The sequence below is a fragment of the Podarcis gaigeae genome (genome assembly GCF_964106915.1).
Source record: "Podarcis gaigeae genome assembly, chromosome: 3".
NCBI lineage: Eukaryota > Metazoa > Chordata > Lepidosauria > Squamata > Lacertidae > Podarcis > Podarcis gaigeae.
In genome coordinates this window covers 66,265,431-66,290,260 of record NC_139680.1, presented here as the reverse complement: position 1 = coordinate 66,290,260, position 24,830 = coordinate 66,265,431, and the positions used below count along the sequence as shown (strand labels likewise).

General features: G+C 40.5%; 1 protein-coding gene across 13 annotated transcripts in view; it reads right to left on the bottom strand.

Moving 5' to 3' along the window:
• Positions 1 to 8,511: 8,511 nt before the first annotated feature.
• The window catches only part of ESR1 (estrogen receptor 1), a 200,154-nt gene continuing 183,835 nt past the window's right edge, over positions 8,512 to 24,830 (bottom strand). For 11 of the 13 annotated variants that reach the window (XM_083732427.1, XM_083732429.1, XM_083732422.1 and 8 more), the window contains 3 exons: positions 22,948 to 23,081; positions 18,695 to 18,878; positions 8,512 to 14,612 (listed from right to left, as the gene is read on the bottom strand). In XM_083732427.1, the coding sequence (XP_083588553.1) occupies positions 14,378 to 14,612; positions 18,695 to 18,878; positions 22,948 to 23,081 (553 nt within the window). In that variant the 3' untranslated portion in view covers positions 8,512 to 14,377. Of the gene's footprint in view, positions 14,613 to 15,567; positions 15,620 to 18,694; positions 18,879 to 22,947; positions 23,082 to 24,830 lie in introns of all 13 variants that reach the window. The other 2 variants (XM_083732426.1, XM_083732431.1) reach the window with 1 other exon arrangement.

Sequence of the window (24,830 nt, the reverse complement as noted above, 5' to 3'; positions counted from 1 at the left end):
TCCCTGCAACGGGGTGAGCTCCCGTTGTTTGGTCCCTGCTCCTGCCAACCTAGCAGTTCGAAAGCAGGTCAAAGTGCAAGTAGATAAATAGGTACCGCTCTGGCAGGAAGGTAAACGGTGTTTCCGTGCACTGCTCTGGTTCGCCAGAAGCAGCTTAGTCATGCTGGCCACATGACCCAGAAGCTGTAGGCCGGCTCCCTCGGCCAATAAAGCAAGATGAACGCTGCAACCCCAGAGTCGGTCACGACTGGACCTAATGGTCACGGGTCCTTTTACCTTAATCTTAAAAATGAAAATAGCCCAGTGAATACAATCTGCTTGAATTGCTAAGAAGCATTTCTGTATAAACTTGTTTCAGAGAGATCCAATAAATAAATAACCACATGGTTAGAGGAAAAGCTCCGTCATGACTTAAAAATAGCAGATAAAATCTGAATTATACAAAATGACTGTTCTTCAGAGTAGAAAGAAATGTTAAAGAGAATGATTAAGAGTGTTCTGTGTTGTTTTAATATGTTATTTTATTTGAAGCAAAGAGATGTAAACACCACTATGTTTCGCTTATGAACACCAATGAAGAATGTGATAGATACCAGATGGGATGAGTGATGAGTCACAACTCTACTTTGGGGTCAGAGAAGTGCAGCACAAAAGATGGGTGGGATTTAACCTGGTAGGAAACTGCGTTGTTAAACTAATGCTGGTGTGTCCTAGAACTCATCTGAATGGTGCTTACTTGTAGAACTGGATGCATGCATGAAGCCCAGCTGGTGTTGTATGCAAGAAGGCCGCAGCCTGTTAGCTCCCTGAAGTGCAGGGGAGCGAGAGATAGGTAGGAGGCATCTACTGTATAGGACAAGCAGTGTCCCTTTACTGCTATCCCACTCTGTGGGTTAATGTGCTAGCCTTTTTCCAGACATCCATCTGGCTGCTTGCTATGGGGCCAAACTGGTAGTGTTTGCAGTTGCCATGTAGACAGGCTCACATACAACAACAGCTTGTGAGGCATAAAATGCTGATCAATTCACATTTGGGTAGCACTCACAACAATGATTTTTTTTCCTGTTAGAAGTGGCCTAGAATATAGGAAACCAAACCCATTTCTTAACAATGTGCTTGTTTTGAAAAGAAAAGAGCACGTACTGTTGACCATGAGACTCATCTTAAAGGCATTGGAGATTTACAGGTAGATAAAATATCTAGAGAGGAGATGGAGAGCATGTATTGTCATTTTGTTTGGTGAGTCAGTAAGAATGCCAGGAAAGAAGAGTAAGCAACACAAAGCACTGAAATATGTCTCTTTGTTGTTTAGTCGTTTAGTCGTGTCCGACTCTTCGTGACCCCACGGACCAGAGCACACCAGGCACTCCTGTCTTCAAAATATGTCTCTAATCATAAGTAAAATAAAATAGACAATGGAGCAATGCCCATACATTTGCAACTTCAAGGGGTCACTCACACATTTTAATTTGCTTAAGATAATTTATATGTATAGATATGTATTTAAATATAATTACTATAATTTAAATAGACTTAGGGTGGGATCCAACTAAGTTGTTGCATGCACAAAATGAGGTCCGCTCACACAATGAGACCTCACCCCTCCCAACCTCAACACCCTGCACCTCCACAGGACTGAAGGAAACCCAAGAACGGGTTTGGGGGCACACAGAAGAAATCGGGGGAGGTTCCATTGCATGGATTGACCTTTTTTATCACATGCATAGCCACTTAGCACTGCATTCGGAAGAGTGCAACCAAGTGACCTGTGCTCATTCTCTCTCTGCTGTCCAGGTGCAGACTGTTGGTCAGCACCGTCAGAGATCCCTGTTCTCCTTATGATTCTTTATCTTTAAGCTGGACTTCAAGTGGACAGACCTCCAGTTGGACAACTATTTCAATTAGAAGACTGCCATTAGTAAAGCAGGATACCCCAGCAGCTTTCTGTGGTGTTGAAGCAGAAACAGCTGGCTAGGTTGCATTGTGAAGCTGGTCTCCTGGCAAGAGCATCACTGCTGCTTACTGGGACAGTTCCATGGGGTGTGCTACAAAATCAGCTTCTTGGTAGTGGCACAACTTATCACTGGGCAACAATTTTTTACTTTTTGAATGTTGTCTAGATTTCTACAACTGATTCAGGGTATTTTTGCACAGCTGAATCAGGAAATGGCATCCGTTTCTCTTCATCAGGTCAGGTTTTTGTGTTATGTTGATTTGAAAAAAATCAAATCTTGTGTCAAAATCGATTACATTTTTGTGGCATTATAATATTTATTATTTATTATATATAATATTTATTAGGGGTAGTAGAAGGACGCAGGTGGTGCTGTGGGTTAAACCACAGAGCCTAGGACTTGCCGATCAGAAGGTTGGTGGTTCGAATCCCCGTGACGGGGTGAGCTCCCGTTGCTCGGTCCCTGCTCTGTCCTGCCCACCTAGCAGTTCGAAAGCACGTCAAAGTGCAAGTAGATAAATAGGTACCGCTCTGGCAGGAAGGTAAGCGGTGTTTCCGTGCACTGCTCTGGTTCGCCAGAAGCAGCTTAGTCATGCTGGCCACATGACCCAGAAGCTGTAGGCCGGCTCCCTCGGCCAATAAAGCAAGATGAACGCTGCAACCCCAGAGTCGGTCACGACTGGACCTAATGGTCAGGGGTCCTTTTACCTTTACCTAGTCCACTAAGTTTTACCCAGTGAAATGCATGAACAGATCTCCGTTAAGCCCTTCCCATGAGCATCTAGTTGGCTATCATGAGAACAGGATACTGGACTAGGTGCACAACTAGTCTGTCTGTTGCAGCAGGGCTGTTCTTATGTTCTTAATGGGTCTACTTTAAGTAAAACTTAGTTGAATAGTGCCCTAGTACTTATTTGATTTTCTTTTTTTGTACCTACCCTTCACCTTTAAGGTCCCAGTGCGGGTTACAGCAATTTAAAAATGCAACATCAAAATCAGTTTAAAACTAACTGCAGTCAAGAAAGTAGGGTGTTGTTGTTGTTGTTTAGTCGTGTCCGACTCTTTGTGACCCCATGGACCAGAGCACACCAGGCATTCCTGTCTTCCACTGCCTCCTGCAGTTTGGTCAAACTCATGGTGGTAGCTTCGAGAACACTGTCCAACCATCTCGTCCTCTGTCAAATTCAGTTTGGATGACCATCATATCTACTACTGTGGGAAAGAATCCCATAAAAGAAATGGAGTGGCCCTCATAGAAAGTAGGGTAGGTCCTGGAAATATAATTATTTGGTTGCTATTTCAAGGTGCTGTTAGCGTTAAAAGTCACAAACAATTTAGGCCCCAGATATCTGAAAGACTGGCTTTGTTCCTATGGATCCTCTTTGAATAATAGAATTGTAGAGTTGGGAGAGACCCGAAGGGTCATCTAGTCCAACCCCCTGCAATGAAGGAATCTCAGCTAGAGCACCCATGACAGATGGTCACCCAACTTCTGCTTACAAGCCTCCAAGGAAGGAGAGTCCACAACCTCCTGAGGGAAACCATTCCACTGTAAAACAACTCTTACAGTCAGAAAGTTTTTTCTGATGTTTGGTTGGAATCCCTTTTCTTGTTGCTTGAGGCCATTGGTCCGAGACCTACCCTCCAGAGCAGGAGAAAACAAGTGTGGGTACTAAGATTGGCAGGGGACTCTCTTAGTAGTGCCTTGGTAGCACCTTGACCCTTGGAAGTGGTGGTGGCCTGTCGAAAGGCATTCTCTGTAGAAGTATTTAAGTTTTGAGGGCTCCCTCCCCACAGAGGTGCAACTGGCATCTTCATTATGCAGCTTCCAATGAACGTTGAAGACGCACCTCTTTAGGACCCACCTTATTTTTGCAAAACTTTGCGATTGTAAATTGTTTAGAACTGTTTTCAATATTGTACTTTAATGTTGTAACCTGCCCTGGAACCCTGGGGTGAAGGACAGGTAATACATAGTAATAAGAAGTACATATAACCATAACAATCACAATAATAACTCACAGGTGTCAGTTGCCAGCGTAACAGCTTCCACATCCTGGGAAGTGTGGGCCAGGGTGGTGGCAAAGTCAGGGTGGTGCCAACCCACCAATATAACCAATCTGGCCCTCCCACCAAGATAGCCACACATCTCCATAATTGCTGCCACCCAGCCCCAGTCATCAGCAACAACACTGCTTCCAGGAGGCTGGTTCTACAGCCCTGTTGTGCTGGCCACACCTATGCCAAAGTCTGTATAGTGTATGGGGGGGCAGTGTATCTGAGAGAATGCTGCCTTTGCTGTGAGTCCAACTCTCCAGGTGTTTTGTAGAGTGTTTAATGAGCTGCAGTAGTTGTGCCTGTGTAAATGAATTCTACACTAAACTGTGGTCAACCTTTGTCTCTGCACGCGCGCGCACACACACACACACACACACACAGAGAGAGAGACAGAGTCTTTCAAGTATATTTTTAAAGAACTACAAAATAGAGAAAACCAGATGCTCACAATGAGTGTAAGACTACATTATTGCTGCAGTTAATAAGCAAGGGTTATTGTTCTGGGGAAAATCATTAATTGTGCACATTCTTTCTTGGCAAAGACCCATTCCATTTGTCAAATTACTTGCTTAACCCATCAGACTTTGAAGGTGGCTTAACAGACTGCTGCTAAAATAGTTTATATAAATAGGCTCTTTTGAATCGTTTAATAGGTAGAAATACTTCTAAACACAGCACGTAGATGACCTGTGTGATTTGCCGCCCAAGGTGTAGTAGTAGTGGCCACCAACTTCTATGACTTTACGTGTTGAAAAGAGAAAAGAACATTGACTAAGACAGAAGCTGTGATGTGCTGCATTTTCAGTGGTGCTTGAATTCAGCTTTGCAAAAAGAAATTTCATGAAGGCCACAAAATCTGGCAAAGGGAGTGGAGAAAGTGTAAATTAAGTTGCCTCCTGATGGAGACTTTGGAATAGAATGAAGGAGAGCTTTAGTGAAGAGTGGGTGTTCAGTGCCAGAAGATATATACAGTACCTGCCTTGAACTAATGTAATATATGGACTGCCTGCAAATTTGTCAAGCCCCCAATCTCTGACAGCTGAACAATCATCTGTTGACATGTCAGCAAGACACCGCTCTAAAGTGGAGTCAATGGGAGTCTAAAGGCCCATAGAAAAAGCAATGTGAGTGGGCTGTAGTTAGCAAGTAATTTTACACTTTCAGCAAGCTGTCTCTACATTTCCAGAAAGGCAGAAACCTTTATGACGCTGGTCAGGAAGTTAATTTTGAAAGTAGTGAACTTGTAAATGAGTGGAAAAGCATGAGGCACTGAAGTCAAACAGAAATCTCCAAAGAAGACTTTCAGAGGATGATGTGATGGAACCAGCACATATTATAAAGATAAATTTTTGTATTGGCAATATTATTATTAAAAACTATTGAGGCAGCCACAGTATGTTTATGGATTATCTGTTGCTATGGAAAAACCTCTTCAGTTTACTTTATTTCCACCTTCTACGTTCTTTAGTCCTGTTTATCTTATCCTGGAGTGTGACTGTAAAAGGTATAGGGTTTAGGCTCTTTTTCATTTATTTGTTATTTGTATATTTAGTTCTTAAATTTCTATCCCACCCTTCACCCTTCACAGGGCAGTTTGCAACATAAAAACGCAAAAATACATACCATAGTAACAAACAAAAAAAAAACCCTCTCTCTCAAACACACAGTTTAAAAGGCCATAAATTGTTTAATTAGCAAAAGGCCTGGGAGAAGAGGAATGTTTCTGCTTGGCGGCTGAAGATATGTAAGCAAGGTGCCAGGTGGACCTGGCAGTCAGGGCAGTCGGGCCAGGACTGGCGTTACATGCTCAAATCGTTTTGCAACTTGGGCGTTAAATTCTGCACCAGCTAGGTAATCTAATCTAGAGGTTACCAGAGCATAGACAGCAGAAGTTAGGCTATTCCTGTCCATATAGGGGCACAGCTGGGCTGTCAACCAGATTGGCCTCATTGAACTGTCAATCCATTTTTGTATCCAAGACAAGCTGCAGTTCCCAGGAGGATACTTTAGGGGAAGCCAAGACTGTTAAGAGTGTCATAAGAGAGTTTTTAATGTATTGTGGGATGTAGCAGCTGAATCTGGTTAGGCTCTCCCTTCAGATCTTCACACGCAGGCACTGAGGAAGTCTTTCCCCTGTATCTTTGTGGAATACAAGGTGCATAGCTGTCAACATTTCCCATTTTTAAAGGGAAATTCCCTTATTCCAAATAGGATTCCTCGCAAGAAAAGGGAGAAGTTGGCAGCTATGACAAGGTGCAGCAACAGCTTACTGCAAGTGTTGGCTGGGACAACCACTTGCAGCCCCACACTCTAATCAAGTACAAAAGCCTGCCTGCCTCCTTTATAGTCAGTCAGTCAGTCTCAGGCTACCTTGTGTTGAGTTCAGCACCACGGCAAGCATGCAAGTGTTTCCCTACAAAAGCACAGGCAGATGACCTTTTCTCCCTTAGCCCAAAGCCATCCACATCAGTAGTAGTTCCTTGACTGAGAGATGTCCTCACGCTCATACCCAGTTGACCAGGACATCACAAGGAGGCAGCAGCCATCTTGTTCATGTAGATCACAGATCGAACAAAATGGTGCAGTTTAAGGACAAATAATGGATTCATATTTGATGCTAAATCTTTGGCTAAAATGGGAGACGATGACCTTGAAAAGTGTATCTTTGCACTTTGAGGGAAATGTGGATTCAACAGAGTTGTTGGTTGAGTTAAAGAGGTGGTTGTTGATACTCACTAGAACTCCAAATGTTTAAATTGCTCCCTGCCCCTCTGCAGAAAAATAAGCCAATCAATCTGTGCTCATCTGTGTTGCAAGAATAACTAGTAAGATTCAACACTTATTTCAGTTGAACATAAAATTGGGTGAGGCTTGGATTACAGTGTTTTCATTTAGGACTTATCATCCCAGAAGGTTTGGAAACGTTAATTTCATTTAATAGGGCACTAGAGAACTAAACCTTAAATCATAATACTGTTCTTTATCAGTGTACTGGATATCACCAGTTCACCGCATGACCTGCCTATGTGGATATCACACAGTATGCTTTGTGTGTGTGTTTGCCCTTTCTGTTTATGGTATTTAAGAGCATCACATATGGAAATAATGGCTTGCTTATTGTTGCTTTAATTGTTTTCAGTGTAGTTTTGTTACAACATATAAAGTACCGGTAATATTCTCCACTCCTGCTGTAATAAAAAGTGACCACAATGAATGTATTATGATACATAATTCCATATTGCATTACAGCTTCATATATATAACTAAGTGATATTTTATGCCTGACTTGCTTTCATACCTTTAAGGGGCGCCTCTTGGACCACCACCGATACTGGTGCAATATATTATTCAATTTGTAGTGATGTTACAGCAGCACTATGATAACATATACCAACAATTTAGCAGACTCTCCATCACGTCCTTTTTCCCCAGAGAGGAAGAAACCTCTCTTGATGAAAACAGTAATTATCACTCATAGTATAGCAGGCAACTGCTATGGATAATGATTCTTGAACTTTTAAAAACCAACCTATGAACCAGTCTTCACCCCATACCCATTCATTGACTTGGGAATAATTTACCTTGGGTCCTTGCAGGTTCATCAAGTGTAAAGGTAAAAGGGACCCCGACCATTAGGTCCGGTCATGGACGACTCTGGGGTTGCAGCACCCATCTCACAAGGATTTCTTTAAAATGGGAGTGGAGAACAATATAAAGATCTACTGATTGCTATGTGAGAGATTTGCAAGTAAATTGGCAAAAGTTTATGGCACGCAATAGCTTAATAAGTAAACTTGCAAAAAAAAAAAATCATTTGCCATGCCTGGCCTTGTACTCATTTATTATCTGTAAAGTAGGAGTATTTATTGGATGCCATTCACCATTTATTTGGGAAGCTCTGCTGACTAGATAGTGTTTTGTATTAGATCTTTGATCTGCAGTATACTGTATATGTACCTGCATATGCAGGTTTCCCCCATTTTTAGTTCACAGAATACAGCTGCTACACATACACGGGGATTAGTATTTTGAAGTAAGCTCTGGTTAGTGGACATCAGGGTTCTTGTAAAAAAAAATTCTTTTCAAGGTCCCTTAAACTTGAAATTGATTATTCTTGCACAGTACCATTTCATCTATTTAACAGTTGTATTCTGGGAGTTTAGCATAAAAGTGGAAGGAGGATTTTTATTATGTAGAATCAAATCATTTTGCAGGGTGGGGGGACAAGCCCAAGGTTGCATGAGTTGTTTTTAAATGGATGAATCTGTTTTTCAGATCCTCATGTGAAGGTTAAAAACTAATGTAAAATTTTCAGTTTTTGTTGTTTGTGCATTTACTTTTGTATTGTACAGAAGTTTTAACCTTCACTTATTTTCAAAACCAAAGAATTGTGTTTGTGTTTTTTTTACTAAAGCTAAATGAGAGGGAAATGTAACCAGTCATTATTGAGAACTGTACGCAGGGTAATATATTTTAGTAATACACAAACTAGAATGTGCTGTGGTTCATTGTTTTATTTTGACATCAAAGCTGAGAAAATCTTGACAGATCAGATATCCTGCTGATTTTTTTTCTGAAGCTGCTTGTAACATTTTTTGAAAGTGCAAAAAAAGGAAGTTTAACCTTTTTAAACTTTTCTTTCATTTAACAAAGCAATATTCTAACAAAACAGGGACATCAATTATACCATTACATGCATCAGCAAAAGAGCAGAATAATTCAACAAATACATTATGGCCCATGAGCCTCATAATAAAGGGAAAGCTTTACAATGAAAGGATATTGTAGTGCACAAAAAGCTTCATTTTAAAAATATATACAATAAGGTGGCATAAAGTGGCTTGTTGAGTTTATTCTCTGACTAGCATCCTTCTGCCATTCTTAGATGGGCACTTCAAGATTGAGTACACTGCTTATTTTTTGTTTTTGTTTGTTTTTTTAGAAAAAGGTGCACAGCAGGACAACATTCCTACTAAAATACAGGCTTGCAGCATGGCAGCATATAAGTTTAGGCACATTTGAATGCAAAAAAAGTAGATTCTTTACAAAAATCTCTTTAGAACAGTGCAAAGTTGAAGTGCCCGTCAAAAGGCAATGATCACATACAGAACAATATTCCAGACAGTTAACACATCCATATTTGAATTAAAACTAGAGAATGCATCTATAAAGAGAAGGCTTTTCATGTAAAAGAAATTTTTTGGTACCCCAAGATTTATGTCACAATTCCACTCCAACAATGTTTTATGTACTAGGACAGATAGCTTAAAACACTGCATTAAGATCAAGTCTTGACTCAGCAGTCACTTCAGTTCTGAAGACTCACTTCACAAAGCCACAGTAAGATACATTAGAAAAAAAGCTTTCAGAAATTGGTGTAATGTAGAGCAAACAATTAATTTGACTTACCCTGCAGAGCATTTGCATCTTCAAAAGTTTGTGTACTTAAAAGTTGGCTTTTAGCTTTGCATTTTAAAAGCAGTAGCACTGAGAACATGTCTGTAAAATGAAGGCTCAAGTCCATACCAAATTGTATGGCAAGTACTAGCACCACAATCCAGCAAATAAAAGCTGTGTAAGCAGGATTCTATGTGTACAGCAAATGCTAATGAAGATGCTTATCTAGGCTCCTTAAAACTAACTAGATGTGTTTTTTTGAGGTGGATGGGAATGTGCTTCCCCACTTAGGACTTGGTTGTAAGACACGATGAAAGCCGGATCATGGCATAGCTAATTTTCCAATGGGCAAGTTTAGGTTGATAATTATGTACAGAAGGACAACTTTTTAAATGGCAATAGGCTAATGGAAAACCATCAAGGAAAAAATCGGCCACTTGCATTGTTTTCTGTCACAGAATATTATCATGAGGCTAACAGGATAGTAAGTAATGTGAGAGATTACACAAAAAAGGGCAATTTTTGCCCCAAGTGTTTTGAGACAACATTAAGATGAAAATTCCTTAATCAATTGTGCAGTGGCAAAAGTCAACATACACAAACATCCAGGAGTTTCCACTGTAATTCTTGCTCTCCCTCAGTTGGCTTGCCCCAGCAATAACCAGGAATGTAACTAATACAGGAAACTCTCAACTTATGTGAGGGTAACATTCTGAGGATAGCACTTACAGCCAAAATCATGTATATTCAAAACACATTGGGTGCAGTGGTGGGATTGCCAAAGTTCTTTTCCCCAGATGCCCCCCCCCATATTTTTGTCCCCATTTTAATTTAATTTTTTAAATTTGCCAATCTCATAAAGCTGGGTGAATACAAGTTAAATGTGAGTATGCTGCAAGTTACCTGTGCGGCACATCAATAATTAGTACTGAACACAATACTGTGATGTTGTTATGCACTCTTGCATTAAGATGCAGGTAGAGATTCACCTTTGTGTTAGGATGTGGCTAGACAGTCTGGCAGATCAGATTGGTTGTTCACAGTTCAAGTTCACTAAATTGTGCCTGTTCTGGTGGCAAGTCATCCAAACAGATAAGATAATTACTCGTTACAGGTAGGTAGCCGTTCTGGTCCGCCATAGTTGAAACAAAATAAAAAAAATCCTTCCAGTAGCACCTTAGAGACCAACTAAGTTTGTTATTTGTTATTGGTATGAGCTTTCGTGCGCATCCACACTTCTGAAGAAGTATGCATGCACACAAAAGCTCATACCAAAAACAAACTTAGTTGGTCTCTAAATTGCTACTGGAAGGATTTTTTAAAAAGACAATTACTGTTGCGCAGCACTATCTCTTACAGATTTGATTTTTTTCCATGCAGGAGACAGAACAATAAGTCTCTCATTGTTTTCTGTCTGTAGTAGGGGCATTTCAGATGGCATGAGCATACAGAAAAGCATAACCCTGCCACACAGAAAACGATGACTGGGTGAGGCTGATTATCTGCAGGAGGAGGTTTGCCTGAGCAAGAGTCCACAATACCATTAAATACAAGAATGGCTTTCATACTTGGCTACAAAAATTGCTCTTACCAAAAAAAGAAATAATGAAGAGACAAATATCACCACTCAAGGCTTTTCCACTCCTGTGTATTTCCAGTGAGCCTGTTAATTGACATTAGATAAGGCAAGTTAATCCAACATACTGTATTACAATGATTTGGCATGTAGCAAGATTACATTTTCTATATCTCCAGGGGTTTTATGTTTTGGTCTTTAAATTTAAGTGCAGTATCAACCGTTCGGTTTAAAAAGAAGAACCAACCCTTGCCATATTTGGTATCTTTCATATCCATCATTAGTAGTATTTTGGTAAGAAACGTAATTAGCTGCCTTGAATGTCCTTCCTTCATTAAAGGATAGTTCCTCATCGTGTTCAGGTACAAGGCTAAATTAGTGCTGTCTTGGCTAATGTAAATATAAAAATTGATATGAAATAGTGATTTCTAACAATCGCTAAGCCTTAGGCACAAATGATTGCATATGAGAGGATAGCTGAAAAGTATAAAAACAACATATGGTGATTTTTGTATTTTAGTCCATTGACTGGGTTAATACAACAGTTACATTCAGTTGTCTGTTAGGTGAGCTCTGCATCTGTGTATATAATATGCATACAAACACACACATTACATCATTTAAGGTGCTTTCAATAATAATGATAAAACAATGCTTTCAACAATCTAACAATAGTAACAACTAACCACCCCACCCCTGCAAAGTTAAACAGATTTAATAGAAAGTAACACATTCCCCCCTTGGACTCCCAAGCTAAACCTGCCACAGGTATGTTGGCATTAAAACTAGAGATTTAAAACCACAAATTCTGGTTGCAAACTGACATTTCGCCTCCCTCACCCACAGCTTCTTTGTAGCTTGTCTTGTTTTTGTTTGCTTCTTTCTGAAGCCAAAGCAATTATTTCCATGGTCTTTATCAAAACTGATGTCTATAAATTACAAAAATTAGTTCAGATCTACTTAAGTAATTTACACAAGTGGCTATTAAGTAGGAGAACCAAGAAAGCAGCTGTGTATTTAGATCAATGATGGTTAATTTGTGTTGTACACATTACCTTCCATCCAGAGTTCAACATCTCTGTTATCCAATGCAACCACAGAGCTCTTGTGCCTGACAATTGTTCCCTATTCACTATAATGGAGGGAAAGCCCCTGGCTGTCCTTTGTGCCATTTTCACTGATGTTAATGGATAAGTCCTTGCAAGCACAGGAGTTCTGTACACACATAAAGCTCTGTGCCCACAAAGAAACAGAGGATTGGGAAAATAACTAAAAATACCCCCTAGAAAAAAGGGGGTACAAAATATATGTATTGGGTGTTATAAGCACTGGGATACAAATGGATAAACTTTGCTGATTATTTTAAATGTTGTCCTACACACATTTTGACTTCTTGCTTATACTTCATGCTATGCAATACACAAGAAAGCAGTTATCACTTGAAAATGTGTCAGTTTCTGACAAGGCACTTTGTAGTCCCCAACAGCTTTGGGGAAGTTTCAAAGCAGAACCATTTTTGTTGTTTTGTTGTACATTTTGAATGCAGAAAGACAAATACTTCATTACATTAATAAAAAGCAAGGCCACCAGAAATAAAGCTCAATATCTAGGCATTGGTGAGCGCATTTTGCAAAATTAAGACGAGATGAAAACTATTCACAACATTAGTGCTTGTACTGCTTTTTATAGATTTTGGGTAGAGGCAGGAGCGCAACAATATATACCACAAAAGCAGCTCATGATGATCACCTGCAGATTTGGTTACGTTCTGCCCCCAGGTGTGTGTGCTCATCATCATTAGTTGGGGCCAGTATGTGCCTGGGCCAATGGCAGAAAGTGACCTTGGCTGCAGTGCAACACAAATTGTCCTTACTCACATCACCTCCCTCCTCTTTGCCAGTAGTTACTCAACACAGAGCTATTTTGTACACTGGGGAGCATCCAGTCACAAACATGAAGACTCACTTCTATACCTATGTAGAACCCAAAGACCCCTCTTGTGCAGTATTGATAGTATGCAATAAATACAATTGTTCTGTTTCCCAGCAATTGTAAGGATACAAGCTTCTTCTTTGAGACCAAATTCAATGCCATTCATACAAGTGAGAGTGCTGCTACCCCTAAGTATGCAGCAGCAAGCTGTTCAGTTGCAGTACAAAATGGCAACATACAAAGGGAAGCTCTCATTCTAGTGTGGTATCTTCCTGGCAGCACCAACAAAACTTCCCACATGATCAGTCAGATTTTGCCATCTCATACTATAATGTATCAGGTAGTGTCTAAACTGAACCATTTTGATTCTTCTGCTTATTTATAAAATGCATTAATTGCCTTTCTGGTCAAAGGCCAATATATAAAAAACTTCTGCTATAATTGTTAATGCAGGGTTGACAACTGTGGGAAGGATATACTTCTGCACAGTACTTTTGTACAATCCTTTCATTCCAGACACATTGCAGAAATTAGTAGGCCCATGTGCTGGATTCTGCCTGTAGCTACCCATCTAAGAATTCTTTATGTGATCATAAAACCAGGGCTTCTTTTCCCAGCTGGAACTCACTGGAACTTGGTTCTGGCACATCTCAGAAGGGTTCTGGCACCTTTCAGGTGGGCGCCATTGCCATTCTAAAAGAATGAGGGAGGTATTCATGGTGAGTTCCAGCACTTCTTTTTCTAGAAAAATAGCTCTGCATAAAACTACCTGTTCCATCTCTACCAGCGTAAGCTCTGTAATGCTGTACCAAGCCCATTATGGGTGCCACTGCAACCTAGCACTTCTTTGTCACTCATAACAAGTTAATTGAAGGATTTGTTGCTGAAGTCATCTGTTCACGTGGTCTAAAGTTTTTGTTTAGCTGTGTATAGATTACGTCCCTGAAATAACAATAAAAAAGCCTGAATGGTGATATTCTAAATCCTGTTGGTTTTTCTTGAAATATGAATGAGACTGGAGTCTAACAAAATCTGAGTAGTTCACCATCATTTTGTGTGTACGTGGGTGTGCTGGGGGGCAATAGGGTTCTTACATTTATCAAAGAGCCAATGAACATCAAATGTAAACATCACCTACTCAAACTCAGCTGGGATCTTTGCTCAGTTGATTTCAAAGAGAAAGGTCACCCAAATTTTCAGTCTGATACCAGCAAAAAGACCTCAGGAATCCTCATGATTGTGTTATGTTTATATTAAGCAGAGATAATTGTTTCTGACTCCCCATATTATGTCCAAAATTATACATTCCACTAACAATATCATCAAGCAATGCTTTGGGAATCACTGGTGATTGTTGAGTATTGGAGTGCTTACACATGGTACCAGTTCAGCTAAGCCTGAAGTAGGTAGTTTTTTAATGGGATAATCAGAAAGCTGTAGGCTATTTGAAATGTAGGCTCTCATTTGGTTTCTGGCTCCTTTGCATCTTCCTTTTTGTTCACACGGCAAGGTGGTAAGGAATGCATTGCAGTGGATGTGGTTGCTAACTGGTTCATGGCCTCATCTTCACGTGGCGGTGTTTTTTTTGCTGCAGGGGCATGCAAACGGTGGGCATCTAGCATTTCCAGCAACAAATCATAAAGAGGGACCACATTCTTGCACTTCATGTTGTAGAGGTGCTCCATTCCTTTATTGCTGCAGATTCACATAGAAATAAAACAAGATGTTATCATGCAGAGAAATCATACTTCCAGGCATGGATCTACCATAGGACAAAGTAGGGGAATCCAACTTTGGAATACCCTGAGAAGTGCCACCAATTGACACGATGGTGGTGGTGATACTATTCAGGGGTTGAATTCATTTTTTTTTCCTTTTTGCTTCCGAGACCAACATGTCTTAAGTCTCTTCACGAGACTCTGCAACATTTTTAGGGCATATCCAGATGCTGCAGATCTTTGTCTCATAAATGTTGCAATTCCCTAGAGAGATAGGCAATACATTTGTCCTCATAGTAATGCTATTGTGACTGACATTCTAAGATTGTTCTACTGCTGTCATGTTGCACAGTGGTGAAAACTCAGTAACATTGAAAAAGGACTCGAGTTCAGTGAAAAAGTGCATGCTTTACCCCAGCGATAGCCAATATGGTGGCCTCCAGTTATTGTTGGACTACAACCATCAGTCCCAGCCAGCGTAACCAAGGATCTGGCATGATGGGAGCTGTAGTCTCAAGAGAGGGAACCACATTGGCTACCCTGCTTTATGTGCATAGGGGCCTTGGTTCAATCCCTCTGTGTTTTCCAGTAGAACTTTTGACTGTGACTTGTCTGAAACTATGGAGAGCTGCTACCAGTTAGGTTACACCCTCTAAGAAAGAAGGAACAATAGTGCAACTTGACATATTCCTTAAATGTTTATGAATTCTGAACTACTCTTTAAAAGCACTCCATATTATGATAAGAATTTGGTGGTGCTAGTGGCTCTGGGCCTGTCCACAGATCCTGACTCTTCCCTCATAGGCCCCTTTCCTTCCCTGCCCTCATTTTAAAACACCACTACAGTATCATGTTTCAGTAGAGATGTACAATTTATAATATACCCCACACATAACTTATTATTTATTTTATTTCTTTATAAGATTTCTTACCAGCCCTTCACCATAAGGCCCCAAACACAGCCTTCCAGCCATGTATTGTGACCTGTCAGGGAAAGTGGAAAAAAGGATGGAAGACAGGAATGAGAAAAGAGAATGTCTGAGGTGTACTAAAATTTAATGCATTCAGTCCAATGCGCTTTATCTTAATGACATGAATCGCTTTGTAAAAGAACATGTCCAAAATACAGAGGTCTGTAGCCAAGGGCTACTCAGAGTAGACCCATTGACATGGGACCTAAGTTAATAATGTCCAAAAATTTTAACTGGCCTCCTTGGAGTACGATTGACGCTGGAAATAACAAAGATTGTTTTATACTGCCTCTGATGAAGAGTGCGATCTAAACACAGTGGCCTGAATAAATTATACTTTAGTGCACAATTAGAGGTTCTCTCTTCTCATTCCTGTCCTGGAAATTTACTATATATCTTTTACTAATAAGAGTCACAATTTGCTTCTTCCTTAAAAAAACCTAAACCTAAAAGGCATACCAGTATGTGTTGTCACGTGTGTAGAAACATTAGGTTATCTGACTTTCCATTGTTTTAATGAATTCTTGTTATTATTGTTATTTACCGTATTTTTCGCTCTATAAGACGCACCAGACCACAAGACGCACCTAGTTTTTGGAGAAGGAAAACAAGAAAAAAATAATTCTGAATCTCAGAAGCCAGAACAGCAAGTGGGATCGCTGCACAGTGAAAGCAGCAATCCCTCTTGCTGTTCTGGCTTCTGGGATAGCTGCGCAGCCTGCATTCGCCCCATAAGATGCGCACACATTTCCCCTTACTTTTTAGGAGGGAAAAAGTGAGTCTTATAGAGCAAAAAATATGGTTGCCCCAGCCACTCTGGGCAGCTTCCAACAAAATATACAAAACTGCAACAGAACATCACACATTAAAAGCTTCCTGATGCAGCACTGCCTTAAAAGTTATATAATAATTTATCTTTTTGACATCTAATGGGATGGAGTTTCATAGGCGGGTGCCACTACTGAGAAGGCCCTCTGCCTCCTTCCCTATATGCTCACTTCTTGCAATGAGGGAACCTCCAGAAGGCCCTCAGAGCTTGACCTCAGTGTCCAAGCTGAATGATGGGAATGGAGACACTCCTTCAGGTATACAGGACCAAAGCCACTTAGGGATTTAAAAGTCAACACCAACACTTTGGCTCCCAGTACGTTTCCGAGCATAAATCAATGTAGATCTTTTAGGACTTGTGTTATATGGCCCTGGCAGCTGTTCCTAGTCACCAGTCTAGCAGCTGCATTCTGGGTTAATGGTAGTTCCAAGTCACTTTCAAAAGTAGCCCCACATAGAACACATTGCAATAGTCCAAGTGGGAGATAACAATAGCATGTATCACTCTGGGAAGACAGTGTACAGGCAGTTAGGGTCTCAGCCTGTGTACCAGATGGAGCTGGTAGACAGCTGCCCTGGACACAGAGTTGACCTGTACCTCCATGGGCAGCTGTGAGTCCAAAATGACCCTGGGGCTGTGTACCTGGTCTTTTAGGGGCACAGTTACCCATTCAGGATCCCCCACACCTGCCCGCCCCCTGTCCCCCACAAACAGTACTTCTGTTTTGTCAGGATTCAACCTCAATCAGTTAACCGTCACCTATTCCTCCAACCGTCTCCAAGAAACTCACAAAGGACATTCACCACCTTCACTGGTTTCAATTTAAATGAGAGGTAGAGCTGGGTATTGTCCACATACTGGTGGACACTCAGCCAAATCCCCCTGATGATCTCTACCAGCGGCTCTACCAGTTAAAAAGGATGGGGGAGAGGATGGAACCTTGAGGCACCCCACAAGTGAGAACCCACGGGTCCAAACACTCATCCCCCAACACCATTTTCTGTACACACGACTAGGAGGGAGCAGAACCACTACATAACAGTGCCTCCAGCTCCCAAACCTCCTAGATGGTCCAGATGGATACTATGATGGTATCAAAAGCTGCTGAGAGATCCAGCAAACTTAGGGAACAGTTTTCCCCTCTGTCCCTAGCCTGCTGGAGATTATTGACCAGCATGACCAAGGTGGTTTCAGGCCTGAACTCTGACTGGAAGGGGTCCAAATGTTCCACATCCTCTAGAGATGCTTAAAGTTGTTCAGTGACCACCCACTCAATCATCTTGCCCAGGATTGGAATATTTGAGACTGTATGATAATCGGCTGAGGTGACCAGGTTGAAAAATGGTTTTTAAAGAAGCGGTTTAATAACCACTTCTTTAAGGGGGTCCAGGAAGACTCCCTCACAGAGGGAAGCATTCACCACAGAGCCCATTGCCCAGCCCTGCCTGGCTCATTTTTATGAGACAGAATGGGCAAGGATCAAGGAGACAGGTGGTCGGTTTTACTTGTCCAAGCAGCCTGTCCACATCCTTGGGGGTAGCAGGTTGAAACTGACCCCATATAACTCATCCAGGCAGGGCACTGACACTCCCCCGCTCTGGCCCTGCTACCACGGTGGACTCTACCTCTTTCCAAATTTGATTGATTTTATCTGCAAAATTGTTGCAGGAGATCTTGGGGTCCTTACCAGACCCCAATGGTGAAGGTGGTTCTATTAGACTATGAACCACATGAAAGAGTCTATTGTAACTGTTTTTCACAAATGTGACATTTATTTATTGAATTTATATACCACCCTATAACTGCAGGTCTCAGGGTGGTTCACAGAATAAAATCAAAATATAAAACTACAAAAAAGCAACAACAACCCAATAACTCCCTTACACACACACACACACACACCATTTTAAAAGGACATTGGGTTGATTTGATTGACATCCTACGGCCTGGTTAAAAAGGAATGTTTTTGCCTGGCGCCTAAAGGTGTATCATGAAGGCGCCAGGTGAACTTCCCTGGGGAGAGCATTCCACAGATGGGGAGTCACTGCAGAAAAGGCCCGTTCTCGTGTTGCCACCCTCCAGACCTCTCAAGTTTAGAGGTGATGGAGGTTAATTAAATAATTTCAGAGCGGACAACCTTGTCTGCAGAAGTACTTGTCCTTATGGTGAAGGGAAAAGAACATTTTTGACACTCCCTGTAGCATATTATATTATGATGTCTGCTTTGTTTACAAGTTAGCATTCACTAGTGCAACTCACCTCATATGCCTAATGTGGGAAAGGATGAGGAGGAGCTGAGCCAGTCGCCTATGCTGCTGCTGCAGAGAGAGGCCTGATTTGGCCATCAGATGTATCAAGGTGTCTGTGATTTTATCAAGAACGCGATGGATATGGTCTTTTTCCTCCAGTGATTTTAAACTGCTGGAAAGAAATGTGTAGATACCTATGGAAGAAGGCAAGAGAGAGAGAAAAGTGAAGTGGCAGCAGGATTCTAATATGTGAACTTTGTTCAATGACAACATATATATCCACACTACAAATGTAGGTGGTAAACACTCTTACCTAGGATTTTTAGTCCTTTTTTCCTTTTAAAAGATTAAATTTATTGTATTTTGTTAAAGCACACATAAGGCAAGGCAAAGTAATGAACTAAACAGACACAGGACCGAGAACAAACCACAACAGACTCAAGTTGTGTTCTATGAATAAAGAGGACATATTAAGCACTTTTAACAAATAATTGAAGCTCAGCACCACAGCAGACTGAAATTCTCAAATCCACAAAATGGCATAGAACCAATGTAAATTTACAGTACTGTTCCACTTTGGCTCCAACTGAGGTATCAACTGATTATCTCTATCTGATTTTCTCTGACTGAAGCATGAATAGCTGGTCAATCAAAAAGAAAAATAGGTTTGGAACTTCCATTAGAAATCATAACCTTTAGGGAAGATTCAAATATTCAGTAATATTCAATAAAGGTGACACAAAGTTTTCACACATGAATTTAGTATTCTGTGTAAAGATCTGGCCTCCACACACCCCAGCTCCTATGAAAGAGGGTCTCATATTAAAACTTATCTCAGAAGGAAGACTGGAACTAACCTTTGGTCTTAACCTTCCCTCTGAGATGGTAATTATGGAAACAAGCCTTTCATCCTCACCATACACACCAAAAAAGGGGCAAGAAAAGTGAATGTAAACTTTGATTGCTAGATATAAGACAGACAGTCACATTGCCACATGCTCCTCATCCCTTTATCATATCATCAGCATTCTGGCAGTCTGCTTCAAACTTTGCAGCTGGGCTGCTTGGACTGCAAGCCACAACACATTAATTCCAGAAGTTTCCTATTAAAGTCATTTGCACTATTTCACAATATATGAGTAGTTTTGTAGCCAAACTGACAATGCCTAAGTGCTGAGTTTATACTAGTTTCCCCATCCAATTAAATAGACTATATATATAACCCATGGTCTTCAGTTAAACTCAGGAAAACTGGTTATGGGTCTCAAAGTTTGGTGTCAAACTCTCAAATCCTTAGGAAGTTCATTATGCTTAAATCACATGAAAATCCACAGGACAGGTTAGCTGCAACAAATCTGAGACTGCAGTTTTACATTCATGCGCTATTGTTTAATGAACTGGATTTTAAATTCATTATATTCAGTGAGAAAACTTCTGAGTAAAAATATGTACTCATTGTAAGAGCCAAGGGTTGCAGTGTCAATGTTTCCAGGGCATTCAAGAAAGTGTGACTAATTTTCTTTGGATTGGGGCCCCAGAATACAGTGCTACACTACTGCACTCCACAGAGTGCATGGCTGTAATATTTTTTTTTGCTTGCTTGTTTGTTTCCCAAAAATACAACTTTGTTTTGTAAGTTGAAGGGTTAATTTCATTTCTTCCACAGTGAATCTAGGGGCAGATTCCATTTTGTTACTAAGCTGATGAAATACTGCTTCTGTCCTTGCAGCAAGAGACACGCTGCTGTCCAAATATCTGGATAAAATTTCACAAATTGGTGTCAATGTCCTATATTTTGCAACTGCAAACACAAACAGAAGGGGAGGGTGAAAACACGACTTTCACTTTAGGCCAATGTTAATTGCTCCTGCATGCAGCTGAATGCTCATAAAAAAATAAAGCAAGCATAACTTGTGACCCACCAAATGACACCCATCTCCTCTCCTTCCCAGCGATGGGGCTTATACACTTACCTTTCATCTACTCTCTCCAGGCATGGTCCACGCTTTAAAGCTCTGTGTCCAAGCATGGGCGTAGCCAAGATTTTTTTTGGGGGGTAGGCTTTTGTTAGGGGGGGAAGAACCTCAGATTTGTATTTTTATTGATTTTTATTTAGTTAGGGGGGCAGTTGACCCCTGACCCCCCCCTTGGCTACGCCCATGTACCCAAGCACCCTTTTTTTGCTCTGGAGTTTTCCCCGCAAAAACCTACTCGATTGGAGCAAACAGCAATCCTCAGAAAACCCAAACTGGTTTTTGCTCTGCTGCCCAACAGCATTGCTCTGTTGTCCTCAGCTACAACTAGAATTGCTATAATACCTTGTGTATATTAATTGTGGCTTTTTTTACATCAAAATGAAGCTCCTGCATATTCTGTTCAGAATGCTGATGCCACAATAATTTGTGCTGTCTGTTGCTTTGACTACAGCAGCTTGTCCTGCAATTCAACCCTCAGAGAATAGCTAATAGGAATAACATGAGATTCAAGAAAAAATCTGTAACAAGCTATAGCATCATAAGAAACTAGAATCAAAGCCTCAAATAATATGAGGGATGTGTGGCCTGTTATCTGTCCGAACTGAGGAGGAGTTGGTGATCAAAATGGGCAACAAATTGAACACGATTCAGGAATGCGATATTGTGGAACAAATGGCAAATGCCAAAACTACATTTATAGAAATACTGGCTTGCATTCAAAGATAAGGAAACAGAAGTAAGTTTACAAAAGGGAAGCTTCATCTCTCCCCCCCCCCAAGCTGTTTGCACTCACAGCCTCAGAAGCCTCTATAGAGGATCTGGCCTCTTCCCTGATTTGAAGCTATTCCACCTTCATCATCTCACATTGTTCTGGAGCTCCCCCCAAACCCTCTGACAAAACATTTGGGGATGCTGGCAGATGCAGGGGATATGAAACTTCCCATTCACTTGTCCATTCAAGTCTTTGTATCAAAGACAAGTAAAGCCAACACTATTGAAATCACAGGAGCTTTGCAAAGCAGTGCTGTGTCCCATTTTCTGGTGCAATGCCCAAAGCAGTGATTTTACCTGTAGGTCATGCAACAGTTCAAGGTATGCATGTATCTGACGCATGTTATTGGGGCCTTGCCTCAAGCTTTTGTGAACCCTGGGAAATACTTTTCTGCACTGCTTACTTATTTCTTTGGCTTCCCTGTGGATCTCCAAAATGCTGGGAGGGTGGATTGGCAATCTCACACTGTCCAGAGCCTTTCAAATATCTATTGAACCTGGGCAGCTGCCCAAACAGTATCTTATAAGAAGATGCAATAGAAAAAATGGATTATTACCACATCTACTGGGGAATATCTGGAGGGAAGTTTGGATATCAAAAAAATTATGAAATTTTATCAATGTTAACAAACTTTATCTTACTGTACATGCTGATTAACGCTGGAACAAGCTTCCAATCGCATATGTAAACCCCCCCCCCCCAAAAAAAGGGGGTAGGGTTTGCTTGCAGCTCTGAAATTCAATTATTGTGCTGCATGCTAGCATTAAGCTCCTTGTTACTGCCTGAACAACTTTAGCACAAATGTGGGTCCATTAAAATTTGTAGTGTTGGTGGGAGAGGGGTGCACCCTCATCAACTCTACTGGGCACAAACCTGTACATACACAGACACACACCTCACACACATATACATACACATGGGCACATACGTTCCCCCCCTACATGCCACGCATTACACAAATATGACTGAATGGAGAAGGAACAAATTTTACATCCCTTGCCCAACCCATTCAATTAAACACAGTGGAGGGGATGTGGCAAATGGAAGACACCTTCTTTCCTCTCTCTCATACAGCACATGCACATACCCGTCACTCTTTTCTTCTTCTCTCCCCTCCAACCCACTATCCTTTTACCTTCCCAGCCACCTAATTTTCCTATTCATTTTGCCCTTTACCAGGGTATACATCAGGTATTGTGGTGCTGGTGTCTGTCGGCCAAATATAGATGCTAACTGTGTGAATGTAATTGTAATTAGCATGTCCAGTTTAAAGAGCAGGCATGGATTGGCAAGCAGTACTGAGATTATAACACATGGTTAGATTAATACTATTACTCCCTTCAATTAGGATAACTATGATGCCCCACAATTTAAACACACAAACACACACACACACACACACACACAGTTTCATTTTTACTTTTTACTTATAACTGTATGGCAACAAGAACAGAAAAAGTAGCAACACTGCATTTGAAATTAGAGCTGACCCCTTAACAAGCATATCTCACTTACCAGAATTGAGTAGGACAATGGATTTAAGGCACACAAATTCTTCCCCCTGGACGTTCATCATTCGAAAGCGGGAAGATGTGGCCAGCAGCATGTCAAATATTTCCAAAAAACCTTCAACACATTTTCCTTGATTCCTGCAAGAAAAGAACAGAATCTGAGTTATGCACGTGTGTGTCTGTGTGATTAGCACTCAAAAGGGAGAGTTGAGATATCAACTGAATCTGAGTGTAGAACATGTGAGCTGGAGAGAAAACCAATTGGGGCCCAAGGGTCAGAGATGAAAATTGGCCCAAGAAAGACAATAGATCTGTACAAGTGAAGGGAATCAACAACCCACAGGCAACCAGTGATGAGGGCCTACCAGATGAAGAATTCAAAGATTTTATATTTGTAGTGGCTGGAGTCCTAGAAGTGCAGGAAGTGCTACTATTATAGCTGCATAAAATTGAAGGAGCACTAAATCCTAAACCACTTCAATTGCATGCAATCACTTACTTTTAAGGGTAAAGTACTAAATACAATCCATAGAAACCAAAGAAAGTAATACACGCTATATACACAAACTTCAGAATCATTCTTTCCTCTCATCACTTGGAAAGCAGCTTATTTCTTCATCAGACATTATCCAGATGCTATAATCTAGTTGTCAAATAAAATATGGGTTGTTACCCATATCAAATAACACAGCCTGACCTAAATGCGTGATTTTCTTTCAAACATTTAATTCTTGGGAAAGAGATCATAAACAGGATGCCAATAAGCTTTTATTCTAGTAAGTCATAAAAGTATATAATTTTTTAAAAAAACCATTTAACAGTGGGTTCCTATACAGATTTTCTCAGGAACTGGGTTCATTGGGTATATAATTACAGCCTGAATTATCTTTTTAGTTATTATTTATTCAATTTCTGTACTGTCCTTCATCTGAAGATCACAGGGCAGTGATCATCTTCATCTGAAGATCACAGGGCACAAAAATACACAACATAGTAACAAACTAAAACAGAAACTCAGTTTAAAAAGCCATAGATTGTTTAATTAGCCAAAGGCCTGGGAAAATAGGAATATTTTTGCATGTTTTTAATATGGTTTAGTATAAGTAATGAGCATGCACAAGGCACTGCATCTTTTAAAAACTGGGCCTTTGGTTTTAAATTCAATACTACCTGAAAACTACAGAAAATGCCTGTTTTATTTAAACATCTCTAGGAGGCTGTATGTTTTATAATAATTTCATTCGTTGCCAAAAGGGTAGTATATACAGGAGGGAAATTGTGTGACCTGAAAATCTGAGAGAAGTCTTTCTACCTGAATTCCTTCACACCCACTGAGTTAATTGAGTTTGAATTGCTGCCACTAGGCTGGAAATTTCATTTTTGTTCTAACTCATAACACTGTAATATGGGTTAGGCAAAAAGGCAAAGAAGTTCAGTCCATGCCAAAGAGCAGGATCCAATACTGTATTCTCAAATATTTCCGAGATTTGTATTAATTCAAGCTTGCAATAATGTGATCTTTCTCTAATTGTTTTCTAAGTGCTGCTGTATTGAATTTTTGATATATGAGGAATTGTGATTTTGAGCTGCAATTATTTCTGCATGCAACCAAGAGCAGTTGCTATAGGGTGTCTGCTAAATTGAGTTAAATGATTGATAGATAGATGATAGAGGATAGATAGGGGCTGACCGTTCCATAAATATATTGCAATTGTATATGTGCCAGCAGGAAAGCCACTAATAATAACATAATTGAAGCCTCCATCTATACAAATAACAGTGACTACATTTTTATGATCAATTAGAGATTCCTTCCATTCTGCACATAAATACTATTCTTACAGTACATGACTTGAGCTACCTAATAGCTAAGAACATGTATGTTAG